General features: G+C 40.0%; 1 protein-coding gene across 1 annotated transcript in view; it reads left to right on the top strand.

The window, feature by feature from the left end:
- The first annotated feature begins 5962 nt into the window (after nucleotides 1-5962).
- Nucleotides 5963-20613, top strand: part of myo10l3 (myosin X, like 3) — a 141148-nt gene continuing 126497 nt past the window's right edge. Inside the window, exon 1 of the mRNA XM_034185803.1 lies at nucleotides 5963-6105. Within this exon, the coding sequence (XP_034041694.1) occupies nucleotides 6085-6105 (21 nt within the window). The 5' untranslated portion in view covers nucleotides 5963-6084. The remainder of the gene's footprint in view (nucleotides 6106-20613) is intronic.

Genomic DNA, 20613 nt, shown 5'->3' with positions numbered 1-20613 from the left:
TGCAGTGCCACCTGAGGGATCGAAGGTCACAGGAATTCAATGTTGGTTTTCGGCCTTGCCGCTTACGTGTAGAAAGTTCTCCAGATTCTCTGAATGTTCTGATTATATTATGGACTGTAGATGACGGGATCCCTAAATTCCTTGCAATGGAACATTGAGAAACATTGTTCTTAAACTGTTGGACTATTTTTTTTTCATACAGTTCACAAAGTGGTGATCCTCACCCCATTTTTGCTTGTGAACGGCTGAGACTTTTGGGGATGCTCCTTTTATACCCAGTCATGACACTCACCTGTTTCCAATTAGGTGTTCTTTGAGCATTCATCAACTTTCCCAGTCTTTTGTTGCCCCGTCCCAACTTTTTTTAAATGTGTTGCAGGCATCCATGTCAAAATGAGCAAATATTTGCACAAAAGCAATAACGTTTATCAGTTTGAACATTAAATACCTTGTCTTTGTGGTGTATCCAGTTGAACAAGGTTAAAGAGGATTTGCAAATCATTGTATTCTGTTTTTATTTACACTTTACACAACATCTAAACTTCATTGGAATTGGGGTTATACATAAGTATTCCCACCCTTTGCTCAATACTTTGTTGATGCACCTTTGGCAGCAATTACAGCCTCAAGTCTTCTTGAATATGATGCCACAAGCTTGGTGCACCTATCTTTGGGTGGTTCTGCCCATTCCTCTTTGCAGCACCTCTCAAGCTCCATCAGGTTGGATGGAGAGCGTTGGTGCACAGCCATTTTCAGATCTCTCCAGAGATGTTCAATCAGATTCAGTTCTGGACTCTGGCTGGGCCACTCAAGGACATTCACAGAGTTGTCCTGAAGCCACTCCTTTGATATCTTGACTGTTTTGCTTAGGGTCATTGTCCTGCTGAAAGATGAACCGTCACCCCAGTCTGAGGTCGAGAGTGCTCTGGAGCAGGTTTTCATCCAGGATGTCTCTGTACATTGCTGCATTCATGTTTCCCTGAAAGAATGAATGAACAAATTAATTCATTTATTTGGCACACAGATGAACAACAGAAAGAACAATAACAAATCTAAAAAACAAAACAAAACAAAAAAACAACATACACTGAACTTGTGTGGCCGAAAAGGCAACTTGTCAATCTTGACTAGTCTCCCTGTTCTTGCTGCTGAAAAACATCCCCACAGCATGATGCTGCCACCACCATGCTTCACTGTAGGGATGGTGCTTGGTTTCTTCCAAACATGACGCCTGGCATTCATGCCAAATAGTTCAATCTTTGTCACATCATACCAGAGAATTTTGTTTCTCATGGTCTGAGAATCCTTCAGGTGCCTTTTGGCAAACTCCAGGTGGGTTGCTATGTGCCTTTTCCTAAGGAGTGGCTTCCGTCTGGCCTCTCTACCGTACAGCCCTGATTTGTGGGTTGCTGCAGAGATGGTTGTCCTTCTGGAAGGTTCTCTCTCCACAGAGGAATGCTGGAATTCTGACAGAGTGACCATTGGGTTCTTGGTCACCTCCCTGACTAAGGCCCTTCTCCCCTAAATGCTCAGTTTAGATAGGCGGCCAACTCTATGAAGAGTCCTGGTGGATCTGAACTTCTTCCATTTATGAATGATGGAGGCCACTGTGCTCAATGGGACCCTCAAAGCAGCAAAAATGTTTCTGTACTCTTCCCCAGATTTGTGCCTTGAGACATTCCTGTCTCAGAGGTCTACAGACAATTCCTTTGACTTCATGCTTGGTTTGTGCTCTGACATGCACTGCCAACTGTGGGTCCTTATATGTAGACAGGTGTGTGCCTTTCCAAATCATGTCCAATCAACTGAATTTACCCCAGGTGGACTCCAATTAAGCTGTACAAAGATCTCAAGGATTTAAAAAAAAAACTTTTTCACATTGTCATTATGGGATATTGTGTGTGGAATATTGAGGAAAAAATGAATGCCATTCATTTTGGAATAAGGCTGTAACATAATAAAATGTAGAGAAAATGAAGCGCTTTGAATACTTTCTGGATGAACCGTGTATATACTGTGGAGTCAAACATCCTCACAGAAATTGGAGAGGCCTGCCCCAAATGTGATGGGAGACACAGAAAACCGTCACCTTGAGGCTGGGCGTCACCCGAATGAAGTCATCCCTCTTGAGTCTGTAATTAGATTGAGCCACCCCCCGCCCCACTCGGAGCCAAGAGCCAATCAATCCCAAAATAACCTGCCTTTGTTGTCTCTGTTGGTGGAAGCAGGTGTTTGTAGACCCCTCTGACCCCTTGAACCGCCACCCCCCTTAAATACACTTCATTTCATTTGGAACTGTTAATTTATTAAGCATGATTATTGTCATCACTGAGATTAAAACAATTTCAGCATTATCCACCCTGAGAATGTTTTAAAAAGATTGATTAAAAAAAAAAATCAGTGTCATTATTGTTACACAACAGTCATTGTGTTTTCCAAATCTGGGCTTATAAGGTAAAATGTATTGGGCTTGTGATGTAATAGTGCACCGGAAAGACTGATCTTTCTGTGCTTTGTTGATGAATCACACAATGTGAGGCATTAGTGTCGAATTTCTCACAGCTCAGAAAACCAAGACTCAGGATAATGAATAACCAGTGACTCATTTCAGGGTTTATTAGGTTAATACTCTAATTAGTTCTCAGAAACTAAACAATAATAAAAGGAACAGTGGTCTTAGTGGCCACTAAGAGCCTACAAGTTCAAAGATGGCTAACCTGGACCGATTTTAAGAGGTCAAAAGGTCACATTCTGTTTCCTATTTTTATGCTCATATGGCCGAGAGTGTTTTAGCATTGCGTTATATTTTTATATTATGGTCATTGTGGATGTTAAAAGATGGCAGTATGGCTCTGCATAGGAGGATTACCAGTCCTCACTTCAACCCATAATTTCAGAGTTGAATACGTATGCAAATTTTGTGGATCCACTCACTGATTTACTCCATTTATCCTATGGGATGATGGTACCATGACAGAGATCTGGGTTCATGTTGAAATGAATGAATTTTATTTATTCAGCACACAGATGAATAACAATTAAGACAATAGCAAAACATAAAAATATCAAGGTACAGAGAACATATGTGGCCAAAAGGGTGAAGGCAGAAGCAAAGCTTATAAATACCCTCCCCTTATACCATAAGAAATAAAGAATGTATACATATATAAATATATATACTCATAGCAACAATACAAAATGTGCATGAACAATGTAACTTAATCACTAAAATTTTAAAACACAACCAAACAACCAATAGTGCACAATCCCAAACACAATGACAAAATTGGTAAACATAATCCTTCAACTATAATGGGTAAGTATATTCTTTTTGTAAAGCCTTTAAAAGCCAACTAATGTCCCAAGTATTTTAATATTATCAGGACAATTATTACCTCCGCCAAGGAGGTTATGTTTTCAGTCGCGTCCGTTTGTTTGTTGGTTGGTTTGTTAGCAGGATTACTCAAAAAATCCTCAACGGATTTCAATTAAATTTTTACCAGGGGTGTATCTTGGCCTTACTTAGAAGACATTAAATTTTGGTAATGATCCGGAACACGATCCAGAGCCAGTAATTTTTTAAAGATTCTTTATCATTGCAGGATAGGGCCAATTTCAACATTTTTGCATCTAACTTCATGAAGACGGGTCACAAAGGCTGAACAAAAATTAAGTTACAACACAACAGTATGAGAACTTTAGCATTTGTTTCTCTTCATTGAATAAACTTATTAGAAAATAAAAAAAACTTGTGTAGTTCATGCAGTTTCTCTTTATAAATACATTTGCTGAAGATCTAATGGTTTAACCACTGAATCTGAAACATGACGGTAGATGTGTGAAACGACGTGGAATAAGTCTCTTTGCCAAAGGGTATTCCATGTGACATCAGTGACCCTACGGCCTTGGCGGAGGTTTGCGCTCTCTGAGTGCTTCTAGTTCAAAATATTAACACCTCTAACAGAAACACAATGACTTTTATGTTCAAAAGGATCCCATGAATTTGCAACTTTTAACTCCAGTTATATACATTCAGTCTATACATTTCTAAATTATTTTAAACAAACTAGCACATAGTCACAGAAAAAAATGTATACGTCAGGCATAGAAAGGCACTAGAAGGCATTCTTGAGGTCAGTGAACGGAAATATGAATCTGTATAAACAAACAGGAACTCAACCGTATGGGGGAGCTGGTTAACATATTTTAGCGATGGTACGGTATGCACTCAGAGTGCAAAGATATCTAAGAAGGAATGTTTCTGGGAAGATGTTTTGTGAAATCTTGCTATTGGGACATTAATTCCACAGACTCAGGGAGGTCTAAGACACTTCAGTGTGATGGTGACCAACAATTGCAACTTCACTGTTTTTCATTTTGTAGAAGCAGTTTGTAACATTAATTTTTTTTTTTTTTTTCATATCTGTGTAGACTTATTTTAAAAAGTTCAGTGTCACGGCCTCAGCCTTAAAGGATAAATATAAAACACACAAGTATTTCATTTTAAAAATTGTTTCATAACAATAACAATAATGAAGTTCATCCACAAAAGGCAAAACTGGTGACTTTTCACCCACACATAAAAATGCTGCCATTCAATCTATTAAGTTGTTTTCACTTACAGAATCATTTGATCCCACAGCAGGTGTGTGTGTGTGTGTGTGTGTGTGTGTAATGCACTTAGAGATTTATTGGTTCTGTGCTGCTCCAGGAACAGCCACATAATTTAATAAATATGGCACCAGAATTTGTCATCGTCCATATTTACACATTAATGGGATTTTGGCTGTGAGATACAGATATATATTGGATCAGCTTTCGTTGAATTATATTGTTACATATTACATTTTGTCACCATTCTGGCTTTCACTGTTGTACTTTTGCCATCCATCGTAGCTAAACTATTCTGATTCAATCAATTTTTAGTCCCCCTCCTCCCTCCAGGGTTGCTTTGTTCTCTGGGTGTGTCCAATAACGCTCCATCCTCACAACAGAACACATCACTTTCATTAGTGGAACTCAGCAGTAGAATCATTATATCAGTACTCACATTTACCCAAAATGGCTCAAATAATCCTCTACGGGTGCTACACCTTTTATCTAAAAGTTTACTCTGCACCAACTGGACTTTTTGTTGGTCTTCAAGATGTTTCATCACTTATTCCAAGTGACTTCTCCAATTTCGAAAAGTAAGATGGCATAATATCCCAATATATGCTTAAATGGTACTCGTCTCCAGAGGATGGTTGGATCAGCTCTCTGTGATGGATGTGTGAAGTCTCCTTAATCTTCTTGGGGAAAAAAATGAAAGGATGATTTAATCGTGGACAGTCAAACATTTGAACACGTTAAGCCCCAGGGATTTACTTATTTATTCATTTATTTATTTTAAATAAAAAAATATTCCTGTGCATGGGCATCTCTACATTAGGGGCCAGTGGGGCTACGGGTCCACCAGCAGATGTCGCTGTGGAGCAGTGCACTCCATGATCAAAAATTCAAGTTCCAGGGGGAAAATATATATAAACAAAGATATACACATTTAATACAACTACAATTTTGGCAGCATTTTTGTGCGCCCCTCAACTATTGCTGTTGAGAAACATTTTATTGAAATTTAAATCATCCCCTTGTACTACTGCACAAAAGAACAACAGACTGTAATTAGTTTTCTATTTATTTTCAAGAACGCTTGTATTTTATTTCGGCTGTTCTGATCCATGCAGTAACTATAACTCTTTGTTATGTTGGAAATATATACATGCTTTTTTTTTTTTGTCCAGCTCTTTGTAAACGTGCACCTCGAAGAGGGCGTGGTGATGAGGGAGTCCTGAAGCTCCGCCCCCTCTGCATAATGTGCCGGGTCGTCAGTCAGACAGCAGAGACCCACACCGGGACAGATAACACACGGCTACGAAGAGCAGGAAAATGACTTGTTTTTTGACTGCTGGCCTGCTCTGAATGGGATACTCCTTGCGAATGAAGAACTTTTAGCCTTCCTGAAGCGGATGGAAACCAGTTGGGAGTCCAGCGTCCTCTCCTCCGCCGCCCTGGTACCCTGAAGCCAGACTACAAAGACAAAACATGGACACCTTGGTTATAGAGGTAAGTTAGCCTCCTTCCTGTTCTTTTCTTCATACCAAAAACTCCCAGTATGACTCTTCTGTATTTTACATTTTTATGAAGTGTTTATTAACCTAAAAATGTAGAACTTTGAATTTACTGTGGTGGCTTTGGGCTGGAAAATTAGACAAGAACATACTTATAAAACACTTTTCATTATTCAGAGGGTAGACTCAATGTACTTGATGTTTAAACCATAAGCAACATCTGATAAACAAAAACCATAGACTGTATGACAAAAAAAAAACATTAGGACCAGATCTCTGATATACATAAATTCTTACATAAAATACAGATGTAAATAAGACACATGCCATCATTTATATTCCCTGCCTATGTCAATTGGAAATGTTCCCAAATTGGACCTAGAGTGTAGGTCTGTTTTTTTAGGCCATGTCGGAATTGTGCTACTGCACAAGACTCCTGGAAATGTGCAAAGCCGTGGTCCACAAATAGAAGTATTGTTCAAATTTCCAAGATTCTTATGTATTTTTCCCCCAAAATTAAATCCTAGCCCAAACTCTTATTCTACCTAACCCTGAAAAATTCAATTTGCAAGGTTGCTAAGTATCTGATGCAGGTTTAGAGCCTTGTTCCAACCCCACAAGCGCACAGCACCCTTCCAGAAATGGCTGTCAGATTTGGGAGTTAAATCGGACTTTGTGCCAGTTTGCAAACTGTGCAGAACACAGATGCAAATAAGACACATATCATTTGTAGTTTCCGAATTGGGGCAAAGTGTGATTTATATTTATTTAGTTTTTTAATTTTTTTACTCCTTGTTGTGACCATTGTATCTGGAATTTGTCTCGGCTGCCTAGCAACCTTGCAAATTATTTTATCTTGAATTGTTTAGGATTAGGATTACAGTAAAGGTATAGGTTCGGGTATTAGTTTTGAAAATGCAAAAAGTGGTTGGAAATTTGAACAATAATTAAACTTATGGCTCATGGCTTTGCACATTTCTAGGAGTCTTGCACAGTAGCACCATTCCGATATGGCCCAGGTTCCATTGTGGAACAGTTCCAATTTACAAAACACACGGAACACACATACTACCATATACTTTCTTGCAATATGTGAATCAGAAATATTCCTGAATCATATCGGAATTCTGTTACTGAGCAAGACTTCTGGAAGTGTGCAAAGTATTATTCAAATTTTCATACTTTTTCTGCATTTCAGAAAAATTTAACCCTGTTATCCTTATCTAATCCTTAAGAAATTTAAACAGTTGGTTAGCAGCTGTGTATGTCTTTGTCACCGGAAGCCTGTGGCAGCCTTCCAGGAGTGGTGGTCAAATGTGGTAATGGAAATAAAATCCGGCTTTGACCCGATTTACATGCTGTGTCATACATACTCTGTGGAATATCCACACACATAAACACACTCATAGCTTTAAACTTGCAATAAATGTGCACACATACAAATCATTCACTTTTATTTTATTATGTTTCAACAGCAGAAGGGGCAAGTGTGGAAATTTTGAAACATTTGGTGATGTAATGAAGGCCCATTTAGCACAGAATGTGCTATCTTCCTTTTGAAACAGACTCCAGAGCAACATTCCAAAACCAAGGTGTTGCAAAGGGTTTCTTAACATTCTGGGACAGTGTTTTGAGTTTGCCATCACTGATTTGTCAAATTTTTTTATTTTTTGTGTCATCCCCAGCCACACCTTCTGTCTAATTTTTAATTATATTTTTTCCTTTCCCATTTCGTTGTATATTTTGTTACATTTTGTTCACATGGTGGGCATCATGTTTAGTGGTTGTTATCTAAAATTGTTAGCTAATGCTAACTTGAAGGTGGGCATTAGCGGGTGGAGTGCACAGATGAGCACACGCCGTGCCCACTGCACAGCATATAGGTCTGGTTTGTCATCATGCACTGATTCGACATGCACACAAAGAGACGGTGTGTGAGCGAAGTAAAACTTCTTCTGCCCTTAGTGATGAAGTGCTGTGACTCAGTGTGGGGGCTGAGTTGGTTTTAAGAGATGATACCCAAATTATCAGTGCCTCTCCCTCTCATATTTCTGTGTAGAGGAACAGTAAGCTACTCTAACTTAGAGAAACCATTAGAGTAAAGTGGTCAGATAAAGGAGACGTATATGGCATGGAGCAGTTATAGTTAGTTAGGAATGAAGCCTCAGATATGCTCTTTTATTATATGGCTACGATAGTACGTGCGCTCTGATTGGCCGATTTCCAGTCTGAGATTTTCCCATCTCAGACAGTTAACCATGACAATTGGTCCGGATCACAGATCAGATTTGCGACTTGGTTTTCAATTTTCATGGCGTGAAATTTGACATTTTCCCTCATTAAAGAAGAAACTTAAAAGCAAAATAAAACAAAAACCAAACAAAGAAATTTATGAGTGACGAAGAGGACCATTCTCTGAGCGAATTTTATTACACTAAGGAGTTTTAATTGGAGGAATTAACAGCAAACGAGCTCAAAGTGGATATGCAAAATGAAGACGAACCGTCAGGAACAGATTGAACACTTTGTTACAAACCAGAAAGCTAAAAACACAATTAGAAAAAACAAGTCGGACATGAACGTACTCCATAAATATCAAATTTTGTTGACGCAGCTAAAAAACAACCATACGATAAATGATTTATTAACCTCGCTTGCTCGGTCTATATGAGAAAATATCAGACCTCGGCATTGCTCGGCCTGTACAAAAATACAGAGGTCTGATATTTTCTTGTACAGACTAAGCAAGTGATATTAATAAATCTTTAATATTGAGTCTAATTGAGGTCACCTCTGATACGATGGCAGTTCTTGTCAGAAATCCTTTAATGAATCATGGATGATGTTTGTTATTTTTAACTTTCCGCTCAGTCCGAATTTTTTAAAATATTTTTTTTCAAATTAGAAAATAAGTTATTTTTAGGTTAGGTTAGGTTATATTTTTTTTTCTCCATAAAATGAAAATGGGTCTGAGTGTGCATGTATTGATATTTAATTTTGACTTTCTTCTTCATAAACGGAGTATGCCCCTATTTAACTTGAATTCACAAGGGTTCATTACATACATGCATACATTGTCAATAGCTTATCTGGGATCGGGTCACGGGGAAGGGATCATTAATTAACATTCATTTAATTGCTCTTTTTCCAGTCCTGGTTTCACCAGTCACTGAAAAAAATGTTATCATAGAGTTTGTGAGTTTTACAGACCCATGAGATAAAAATGCTGGGGTTTCCCCAATTGGACAAGCATACAGATCTGATGATGTCACCAAGTTCTTGCCATTGCTGTCTTGAAAGGAGCTGACTCTGTCTCTAAAAATGATTGGCTATTGATAACTTTAGTCTGTTCATTAGCCTACGTCATGTGACACATGTAAAACCAATAGTGATGCAAACTTGTTTATAAAGATAGTTTTCTACATTTTGAATTCCATTGTGTAACTTCCCACCCATTCAGCTGAGGTGATTTGGATTCTTTTTCATAATCTGATTTTATTCAAGTGACATGCAGTACATAGGAGGGTTTTTATTTCCTCTCAGAATTGCAGGACATCTGTGGAGCTTGTGGTACTTTTTTCTCCTTTGGTCTTTCAACTGCAAACTCAGATTTGACCAAAAAAAACATTTCTGCGTTATATACAGCTTTGTTTTCATCTACATTCTTTATATTTGGTTCACTGTGCGATCTTAGTTCAGTTCACATACATCATAAGCATTTTATAATGTTATCTGATTAAAGGGATCGCATTGTGCAATTTAGTTATTTAAATATACTTTATTATTAACTGTAGTTGGGGTTTTATGTTAAACAACCTCATTGTCTTATATGTCTGTGTTTATGCTTTTAGAAACCACCTACAGTACTACAGTACAATAAAATCATGCTTTGCTAAGCAACACTGTGACATATGTCACGGAAGTCCATACCTGCTTACTGTGGGAAGCACGCCCACTGAAGAGGTTGCCAGACAGACTGTTCAGCCATTATATCACTCCAAGTCCCCCTCCCTTTGATGGGGATGGAGCCAATACCAACTGTTTGGCATTAAAGTGACAGACACCAGAACAAACCAAATTTTTTTTAAACCTGCTTCATTGAAGGAACAAAATGTCTAGGAATTTATTGACCTTTTATGTGTGTGGGTGTGTGCTTGTGTGGTTAATTTGTACACTATTTCTTGATAAAGTCTTTGTATATCAAGGAGAAATTTAGACATATGGTCACTTTAAGACCTTAGACAAGTTCAACCTTGTAATTGTAGTTGTAAAAACCAGGTACAACCAGATACAATCCTAGTATACGTGATAATGTCATAAGGATGCCATCGACCCTGATGACATTTGCTGCTCTACATTATATCTTGCTAAGCAGCCAATCTGCTCTGTGTGAGCCTGATCCTGTCAGATCTTAGAAGCTAAGCAGAGTGGGTCTGGGTTAGTTCTTGGATGGGTGACCTCTTTGGAAGACCGGGGGCTCTGTGTGTTTCTCCAGGGAAAACCTGGAGTTGTGTTAGGAAGGGCAACCAGCATAAAACTAGCCAAATCCCAATGTAGATCTGTGCTGGATCCACTGTGACAACTCTGAACAAACGGGAGCAGCCGCAAACATTATACCTTGCACAAGTTCAAGGTTTGACACTGTGATACGGGCTAGTATTTCCCTTCTGATGTTTAATTTTTTTTTTAACGGATCACTTTAACTGTATTTTTGCTCCAAGCTGGGACAAGTGTGGTGTTGATGGCCGCACAAGCAAGCTTCTGTTTAATGTTTTGATCAACGTGCAAGTTAAGGGATGCCAGCATGACTGGTCCTCAACTGGGTCTGTCTGAAACTAAACTTTTGGATCTAAATATGTATTGTTTTTTATGGAGTTACTCATGGAAATTCTGAGGTCTCTGTTACTGGGTGACTCTGTTATTCCTATGTTTGCTCTGCTAATTGCAAGGATTATCAGTTTTGAAGATACCTGATAAGTGATCTATATTCTCTTAGAGTCCCTGCACTTCTTTTTTCTGCTCATATTATTCTTGGAATCTTGGTTCTTTCATAAAATATGCACTCATTTAGAGTCACACAGGTCAGACTGGGGAGATTTATAAGTAAGTGAATGACATGATCACACGTACTGGCAGGTCTTAGGTTCAGTAGTGTGATCGTTTTTAAGGACATAGTTTATGACTATGTTATACTGATTTTGCAGCTGATCTTTAGTAACCATTGAAACAGAAGTATCTGTAGCGGCATATCCATGTGTGCACTAATCTGAATGGCAGGGTTGTCCTGTTTTTAAAAGGACCTTCTTTTTAAGGCATACAGCCAGAAGCTTGAACATCACCCGTGTGGATTTAATTAAGCAGGGTTTCTGGAACAGAACTAAGGCGAGGATTAAACTGAGTTCAACTGGGTGAAAACGAGTGCAACGGGATAAATTGTGCAGTCCAGTGACTCAACTACTTCACACTCTTAAAATGGCTTACAGTGTTTATGTCAACGCATTATGATCATGTTTTGTCTTGAATCTGGGCAACAGACAGGTCATTAGCATGAAGTGACTCAGGCAATGCTGACTACAGCTACTGGTGTGTTAGTGGTTTGTGCCGAGGCACTGAGACGAAGGTAGTTGTTTTACAAATTACTTCAATGAAATGAACAGTGTTCAGTATCTCGGTTTGTCTGGTGCTTGTCTCGCCTCTCCTGGTCGAGGAGTGGTAGGTACAGAGGGTGTGTGCTCCAATGTCTATCCTCAAATCCCATGTTTTCTCAAAATGACAGATTTTCCTCTGACCATAAAACACTCATCTGTGCAGCCTAGCCTCCTCACCCCATCCGTCCTCTGAATGGGTGTGAGACATTACAAACTCACTTACTGCACGTCAAAGATTTTTGGCTACAGTGTCAACACCTGATAAAACTCTGCCACTGTGCAGGATTTTGTCATCTCTCTCGATAGATGCAGCGCACATATACTGTTAGAAGAATGACGTTATCATGCTGAGATTTTTTAAAAATTGGGAAACAGAATTTTAGAAACTTAAAAAGCACCATTTTTAAAGAAAAGTCACAGTCATAACAACAAAGTTGTAGAAGAGAGGAACAATATTGAAGATGATTTTGAGAAAATGTAATATCTTGAAGAATACTAGGAAAAAGGTGCGACATGGATGAACAAACAGGAGAGAACGTCTTCAGCCTGCATGTTATAATGACAAAAATGGATGTTCTGAATAAATTACATTTTAGGTTTCAAAACTAATAAAGAAACTATAGAAGAAGAAGAACCTTTATTGTCATTGCACATATATACAATAAAATTTGTCCTCTGCATTTAACCCATCCTAATCACAGTTAGTCACAATCGGAGCAGTGGGCAGCCACAGTCTGACACCCGGGGACCAACTAGAGTAGAGAAGGAGCAGACCGTAAATAAACATGTTTTGATTGTGGGAGGAAACCGGTGTGTTTGGAGTAAACCCACGCAGACACAGGGAGAACATGCAAACTCCACACTGAAAGGGCGGGAAGCGATCCCATGACCTTCTTGCTGTGAGGCACAAGTGCAAACGACTAAGCCACTGTACATTGTACTTTCTGATGCATCAGATTATCATATGGATTAAGACACAGAAGTTCTTTTGGAAGACCCGAAAAACTGTCTTCGTTTTATACCATACGCGAACAAAAATTTTGGGGACGGGATCATCCTCTCTATCAATCTTATAAGTACAACTCCTCTTAAATTGTTGGATTTCTCTGAATGTTCATACAATGGTAGCACACTATATAAAGATTTGCAAAAAGGAAAATAATTGTGGTTCATCTTCTTCAGTTAGAGATAATTAGAATTTTGTATTTTTGTTAATAGCTCATGAGTTCAAGTACCTCAGCATCTTATTCACGAGTGAGGGGATAATGGAGCGTGAGAATGGCTCGAGAATTGGGGCAGCAGGGACGGTGTTGCATTCATCATACTGTTGTGACAAAATGGGAGCTGAGCTCTCAATCTACTGGTCAGTCTTCGCTACTACTCTCACCTGTGGTCATAAGGGTTGGGTCATGAGCAAAAGAACTAGATTACGGGTACAAGCGGCCAAAAAAAACCCTCAGGAGGGTGGTTGGTGTCTCTCTTAGAGATAAGGTGAGAAGCTCGGCCATCCATAAAGAGCTCAGAGTAGAGCTGCTGCTCCTTCATGTTGAACAGAGCCCCTGAGGTGCTTTGGGCATCTTGTAAGGTTCGCCCCTGGATGCCTCCCTAGGGAGGTGTTCCAGGCATGTCCAGCTGGGAGGAGACCCTGGGGAAGACCCAGGACTAGGTGGAAAGATTATATCTCTACACTGGCCTGGGAACGCCCCGGGATCCCCCAGTCAGAGGTGGTAAATTTGGCCCAGGAAAGGGAAGTTTGGGGTCCCCTACTGGAGCTGCCCCCATGACCCGATCCCGGATAAGCGGTTGAAGATGAGTGATGTGTTATTGGTTTCGTAAGCACAACTGCTCTTAAAGTACTGAGAAACGTCAGACAATGGAAGCACGCCATATGAAGATGTACATGAAAGAAAATAATTCTGGTTTGATGTTTTCAAAGGCAAATAATTGAACTTTTTGCTGTTGTTATTTTAATGCCTCATATTTGTCAATTACATGCACAGAAGCTGGCTAGTTTAATTCAGGTACTGGTATTTCGTCACAGAAGATTTACTACCACTCCTACTACATTTACTACCATTCAAGCCAGCAACTAGCAGAGCAGGATGTTTCTGTTGTGTGGGCCGCTGAAGAGGAGGTACTGCTGGCCCACCACCACCAGAGGGCGCCCTGCCTGGAGTGCGGGCTCCAGGCACCAGAGGGCGCCGCCGCCTCACGTGAGCAGCTACGGTGACAGCTGTCACCCATCACCTGAGACAGCTGACGGCAATCATCTGTGGGGTATATCAGCAGGACGGCACCTCCACCTCATTGCCGAGATATCGTTTCTACCAGAGAGGTAACGTATCGAAGCTACGGAGTGTATCTTTTTGGATTGTGCTAGTTTGTGGATTACTGTTCCAACGAGAGGTGGAGGTAACTTCCCTGCTGTTCGGAGTCCTGGGTGCAAACGCGCCCCCATCTAACTGTCCTTTGTTCCTCGCCAGCAGTACCAGGTCCGACACGCGGAGGCAGTGGCCACCTGGGAGTTCGGGACTTGGCGGCTCCAGTATTCCCGGGGTCCTGTGGCGGAGGAAGCCGTGTGGTTCCGGTCTTACCTTGGAGAGGCGTCTCCTATCTTCGAGCCTGCCCACACGACACTTTTGTGAATTGACTGTTGTCCATTGCTGTGATTGGTTGTATTCGTTGTGCACATTCACAACAGTAAAGCTTTGTTATTTTGACTTACTCCATTGTCCGTTCATTTGCGCCCCCTGTTGTGGGTCCGTGTTCCTACACTTTCCCAACAGTTTCATTTTCTTTGAATGTCTAGACAGTTCAGCGTATTTCTCAAAATTTTAGTTTCATTCTTTAAGGCATATTATTTCCTTTGAAAGTAAAACTTTTCTTCAAAACATTTTGACTTAAATGTTGAGATTTATAGTTTTATTTTTAAAAACAGCAGTTCATACTTTCCTTTTTCTTGCAAACATTTATATATCTGAGTGTCTTTAAAGTGTTATCACACACACATACACACAAAAAAAAATAGCACATAAAATAACTGCTGCAGCATTTCTTCTTCTGTGAATCTGTCTGTTGACTTGGTTAAAGCCCAGTTATTTGCATGTCTAAACTTAGAAATTGTTCCACTTATAGCAGCAGCTGCTACACACTGTAAAGTCACACGAGGACCATTCTACACTCATTAACTCCTTCATGTGGCAGCATTGCTTTACACTCCAAATTTGTCCTTCTCAAAGGTATTCTGGCTGAGGGAATCCCAGATGCCAAGCCCTGACCCTGGAATTCCAGGTCACGGCCGCCTGTCATCCGTGGATTGTGTTAGCTGTGGTAGCTTCAATTCCACACATTTGCCATCATTCCATTCACATAGAGAAGGTCTCCCCATCCTGAAACATCTCCCATAGCTCCGTGTGATGTTGATGTTTGGCTCTTTGAACCAGGAGCCACAAAATGACTTGCTCTGCAAGCTTTGTTTGGAGTAATGGGTAATGTGAGAAAGGCCAAGCAGCTCCTGAGTCTGAACTTTTTTCCTCTAGTGATGGCCGTGTCTATTCTACCCAGTTATCACTTCCTTCAGCTGCCATGCAGATGGCCAGTACAGTAAGGAAGGAAGTTAAGCCTTGTAACAAGGCTGTAAGAAAGGAAGGAAAGCTTAGCAACATAAAAGGATAATACGTACATTCCTTAACTCATGATTAAATTTAAATTTGTTATTGTGTTTCTGTGTCTTATGGCATCACAGGGAATTTTTGAACAGTGCACTTCAGAGTGTTTACGTAGTTGTTGCAAGGACTTCAAAGCACTGACTGTTTGTGAACCAGCAGATGGAGTAGTTATTAAGGGAGCATTTATGTGTGCGTCAGCAGAACTGCTATAGCTTCTGTGTAGTCTGGACGTTGTTTAATCTGTGCAGGGACTAATTTAAAAACAGACACTGTCTAATTCCACACCTCATGTTGACAGAGCCTGCCCTAATATTAGGAGAAAGGAGGGGTAGAACTGAGCTTATTTTCACCTGGAATTGTATTTTAACACACAAATTTTTAAACAATTTTGAACAATTGGTTAATATGACCACTGGACATTATGAGCAATTGGATGCTTCGCTGCATCTTCTCTTTCTCGCATGCTTGACATTTCTTTGTTGTTCTTTATTTTATTTGTTATTGGTAGTATGGCCAGAGCAGATGACCACCTCTCTGCATCTGGTCTGCTTGAGTTTACTTCTGACAATCAAAACAGTGCCTGAGGGAGTTTTTCGTTACCAATCACTAATGGGGCAGCGTATGTTGTGATTTGCCGCTATATAAATAAATAGACCTTTGTTACATTCCCAGTGCGCATGCTCAGTAGTGTGTAGGCCTAAATCTTGCATGACTAATGTTGAGCTCTCCCACCTCTGCTGTCAGCATTGGGGGTGTGGCATAAGTAGCAGTTCTTGCAGTTTATACTACAAGGCGCTGCTGTACTGTGATCTCCCATGATCCAAAAAAGTGTTAAAACAGGATGAAACTGCTTAATCCAGCTTTCCTTTTAACAGGCTGTCTTATAAAGTGCAGATCTGGCAACTCGCCTCAAAACGAAAGTAAACTGGGCCCTCTGCCAGAAGTTCAGCTGTTTTCAGTGCATGTTTGACTGTTTTTGAATGCTTGAAAAACACTGAGTTGGATTTCATTTCATGACGACTGGAGCAGTAGACTTTAATGTTTTTGATGACTGAATGGAACATTGCGTTTTTATAGCATTCTGCAGTCTCCTTGACAGCACTTCCTGATTGGAAAAGTCTGCTATTTTTCTGGTTTTCCTCCCAAACACAGGTATTATTTGTGTGAAGCACGTTTTAATGAAAACATTTAATGCAGCTGTTTTTGCACTTGTAATACTGAATGATTGGTTACGAATAAAGCTGTGACAAAACTGTGCGCACGGTGCATTCAAGATTACAGCTAATGGCGTGAATGTTATCTTCTAAATATTATCTTATTGTTCTGATTGTCACATCTGGGGTACGTTCAAGGGACTTTGTCCACCTTTCTTTGGGAAAGTTACAAGCATTTGTTCCAGCGTTATCCATAGATTCAGTCATGTCCATATAGTTACACGGAGCCTGCACACCCACATTAAAAGGCTATGCTCCCCACAGCATTCTACATGAACGATTTGCGGAATACTCGGTGTGCATGCGCCAAACAATGTAACAGTGGTTTATTGAATTGGTGTACTGGAGGTCCTTAAATTAGTCGTGAGCCTGAGAAGTCCCACTTCAATCACAGAGCCCTGATTAGATCTGGAAGGGCCTATAGTGTTGTCGGTCACATAACAGTGTTTCCCCTAGAATTTGTTCAGGCCCAGTGGTGCTCACAAAACAAAACAAAACAAAAAACTCAAATTGCGTGGTACACACCAATGCAAAAACTTAATTTAAGTGATGTTCTCATTACTGATGTAATCCTACCACAGCCTTGCAAAGCTTGATCACTGAGTAAAAAAAAAAAAAATCACATATGTATTTTTTCATTGAAATATATTGCTTTTGTCAATGAGTGGGTATATAACATATAGAACCACATTAAAGAACACTCAAAGACTAAGATCACTCAATTTCTGTATCGCGAACCTCAGCATCGTCACCTGTATAGGTGCAAAAAATATATATACGAGGTCTATTAGAAAAGTATCCGACCTTATTATTTTTTTCAAAAACCATATGGATTTGAATCACGTGTGACTACATCAGACATGCTTGAACCCTCGTGGGCATGCGAGAGTTTTTTCACGCCTGTCGGTTACGTCATTCGCCTGTGGGCAGTCTTTGAGTGAGGAGTGGCCCACCCTCTCGTCGATTTTTTTTTTTTTCATTGTTTAGGAATGGCTCAGACTGCTGCTTTGTTTGATCAAATTTTTTTCAAAACTGTAAGGCACAACTGAGTGGACACCATTCAATAAATTCAGCTGGTTTTCGGTAAAAATTTTAACGGCTGATGAGAGATTTTGGTCTGGTAGTGTCGCCGTAAGGACGGCCCATGGCGCCTGATGGCGATCTGCGCTTCGAGGCGGCAGCGTCTCGCCGTTTCAAGTTGAAAACTTCCACATTTCAGGCTCTGTTGATCCAGGAAGTCGTCAGAGAACAGAGAACTTTCAGAAGAAGTCGGCATGAGGAGTTTATTCGGACATTCCATTGTTAACGGACATTTTGTAATGAAAGAACGTGCGGGCAGAGTCGCATGTCGGGGCGGACCCGACTGCGGGGGGTCGCGACAGGAAAAACACCTCCGTTGGAAACCTTAACGTGCAAGTTGGAACATGCCCAAGCTGTTAAACAATTTCTCAGTTACTCACTTGTTGAAAGCCATCAAAAGCCGCCTGAATTTTACAAATGGTTTTCAACACGGAGGTGTTTTTCCTGTCGCGGCGCACACAGATTTGCCGAGTCGTCACGGAAACGACACAGCGAATTTGCGCGCACGTCTTTCATTAAAAAATGTCCTTAAACAGTGGAATGTCCGCATAAAGTCCTCATGCCGGCCTCTTCTGAATCTTCTCTGTTCTCTCACGACGTCCTGGGTGAATTAAGCCTTAAATTAGGATGTTTTCAGGTCGAAACAGGCCGACGACGGCGCCTGGAAGCGCTGCACGACGTCCTGCTCTGTGGGAAGTCCTTACAGCGACAGAAACACCCCATAATCTCTCATCAGCCGTTAAACTTTTCACCGAAAACCAGCTTAATTTCTCGAATAGTGTCCACTCGGATATTCCTCACAGGTCCAGAAAAAATGTTGATAAAGCAACGCGCGCCGTCTCGAGCAGCATGTGAAACAAAGGAATTCAGCCGAGAGGGCAGGACCACATCTCACTCAAGGCCTGCCCACAGGGAAATGACGTCACCGATACGCGTGAAAAAACTCACGCATGCGCATGAGGGTTCAAGCATGATTGGTGTAATCGCATGTCATTCAAATCCATATAGTTAAAAAAAAAATAAAAGGGTCGGTTTATTATCTAATAGACCTCGTATTTCGATATAAGCAAAATTTTGTGTGCATATTGGCAGAATCAACCCAGTTATCAGTGGCAGATCTCAGGGTACATGTGCACAATGAAAGCACTGATTCAGGTGCTGAACGGTGGCCGCCTTAACAAGCCACTGTCATGTGGATCATATTCAATTACCACAAAGTTTTATAACTTTTTGATGACACTTTGCCTTCAGTGTCTCAGTTTCTGATCTTAAGACATTGTTTAGAGATGTTTCACATTCCCGCATTATAAGTTTTCTTAGAGATTAATCTTTTTATTCGATTTTAAGTTGGTACCTGTTCTCGTCCCATTCACAACAGTTATACAGTAGTGTTCAGAATAATAGTAGTGCTATGTGACTAAAAAGATTAATCCAGGTTTTGAGTATATTTCTTATTGTTACATTGGAAACAAGGTACCAGTAGATTCAGTAGATTCTCACAAATCCAACAAGACCAAGCATTCATGATATGCACACTCTTAAGGCTATGAAATTGGGCTATTAGTAAAAAAAAAAAAAGTAGAAAAGGGGGTGTTCACAATAATAGTAGTGTGGCATTCAGTCAGTGAGTTTGTCAATTTTGTGAAACGAATCAGGTGTTATTGATTTCCAAATTAATGACTATTTGTTGTTGTTTTTCATAATTTCATCAGCATTTTTTCATTGTCACTATTAAAATATATTTCTGTACTGGTGGGTGTTCTCTTTTGCCTGGTTGTCTATCAGACTTCTACTATAATTGGGGAAAAACCGCAGAACTTTGAGAACCCCATGTGTGCTAAGCATGAGATGCCAAGGATGCTGGATGGAATTAAGCATTCCTTCTTCTTGTACATAATTTCCTGCTTTGACAAATATATACTTCATATCACCACATAGTAAATTTTGCAGAGTAAAATATACTCTGCCAGGATAACATTTTGTCCTAGTCCAAATAGAGTTAAATATACTCTTTCGCAGTGCTAAATCAATTCCATCACAGTATAAAGTCAACTCTATCATGCTGTGAATGACTCTTAGTGTAGTTGAAAATCTGACTTAACAAGACAGTAGAGCTGATTTCACTCTATAATAGAGTGTATTTAACTCTATTTGGGCTGGGACCAAATGTTATCTTGGCAGAGTATATTTTACTCCACAAAATCTACTGTGCAGCTTTCATGTATTTGTGTTTTTTTTTTTTCCTATATGTGTAACCTGACCCCTCAGGGAGCTGGTCATCACGCGAGGAGCTCAGTGATAACCTCCTGTTGACACCATGCTGTTGACTCTAGCTTAGCCTGCTCCACCAAGCTCTTCAGACAAAGCTGTCTGTTTGTAATGATTAAAGACAAAGACCTTCATCTCTCCTCCCCCTTTTAATCACTTTCTTCATGTAACAAATAATTCAATGGAGGCATTTGCCATGTCTATTAGCCCACAATGATGGACAAAGTTCAAGGGCTTACAGAACTAGACGGGAGCATTGGATACTTTTATAGGTTTACAAGTCAAAAGTTGCAAAAACAATTGCAATGGCGTTCAGTGTACTCGCCAACACCCATATTTCCTGTCTGGCATGTGTGTCTGTTTGTGTCTATATCCGTATCAGAGTAGTCCAAGGTTTCTTTTATCCAAAATGAATTGCTTGAGGACACCTATAAAATCACTCCTCTAGAAACACAACTGAAAGACTCGAAAATGCAAAACCCATTGCTGTAAACATGCACAATGGTGAAATGAAACACAAGGTAAACTACAAGGCATAAAGATAGATGATCAGCAAATTGAAAAAGACAAGGAATACATGTATTTGTGACAAACAATTCACCTGGTGGATAATATGGAAGAAGAG

The sequence above is a fragment of the Thalassophryne amazonica genome, chromosome 14 (genome assembly GCF_902500255.1).
Source record: "Thalassophryne amazonica chromosome 14, fThaAma1.1, whole genome shotgun sequence".
NCBI classification, from domain to species: Eukaryota; Metazoa; Chordata; class Actinopteri; order Batrachoidiformes; family Batrachoididae; genus Thalassophryne; species Thalassophryne amazonica.
The sequence above is the reverse complement of the archived record's forward strand: the minus strand, read 5'-3'. Positions and strand labels throughout refer to the sequence as shown.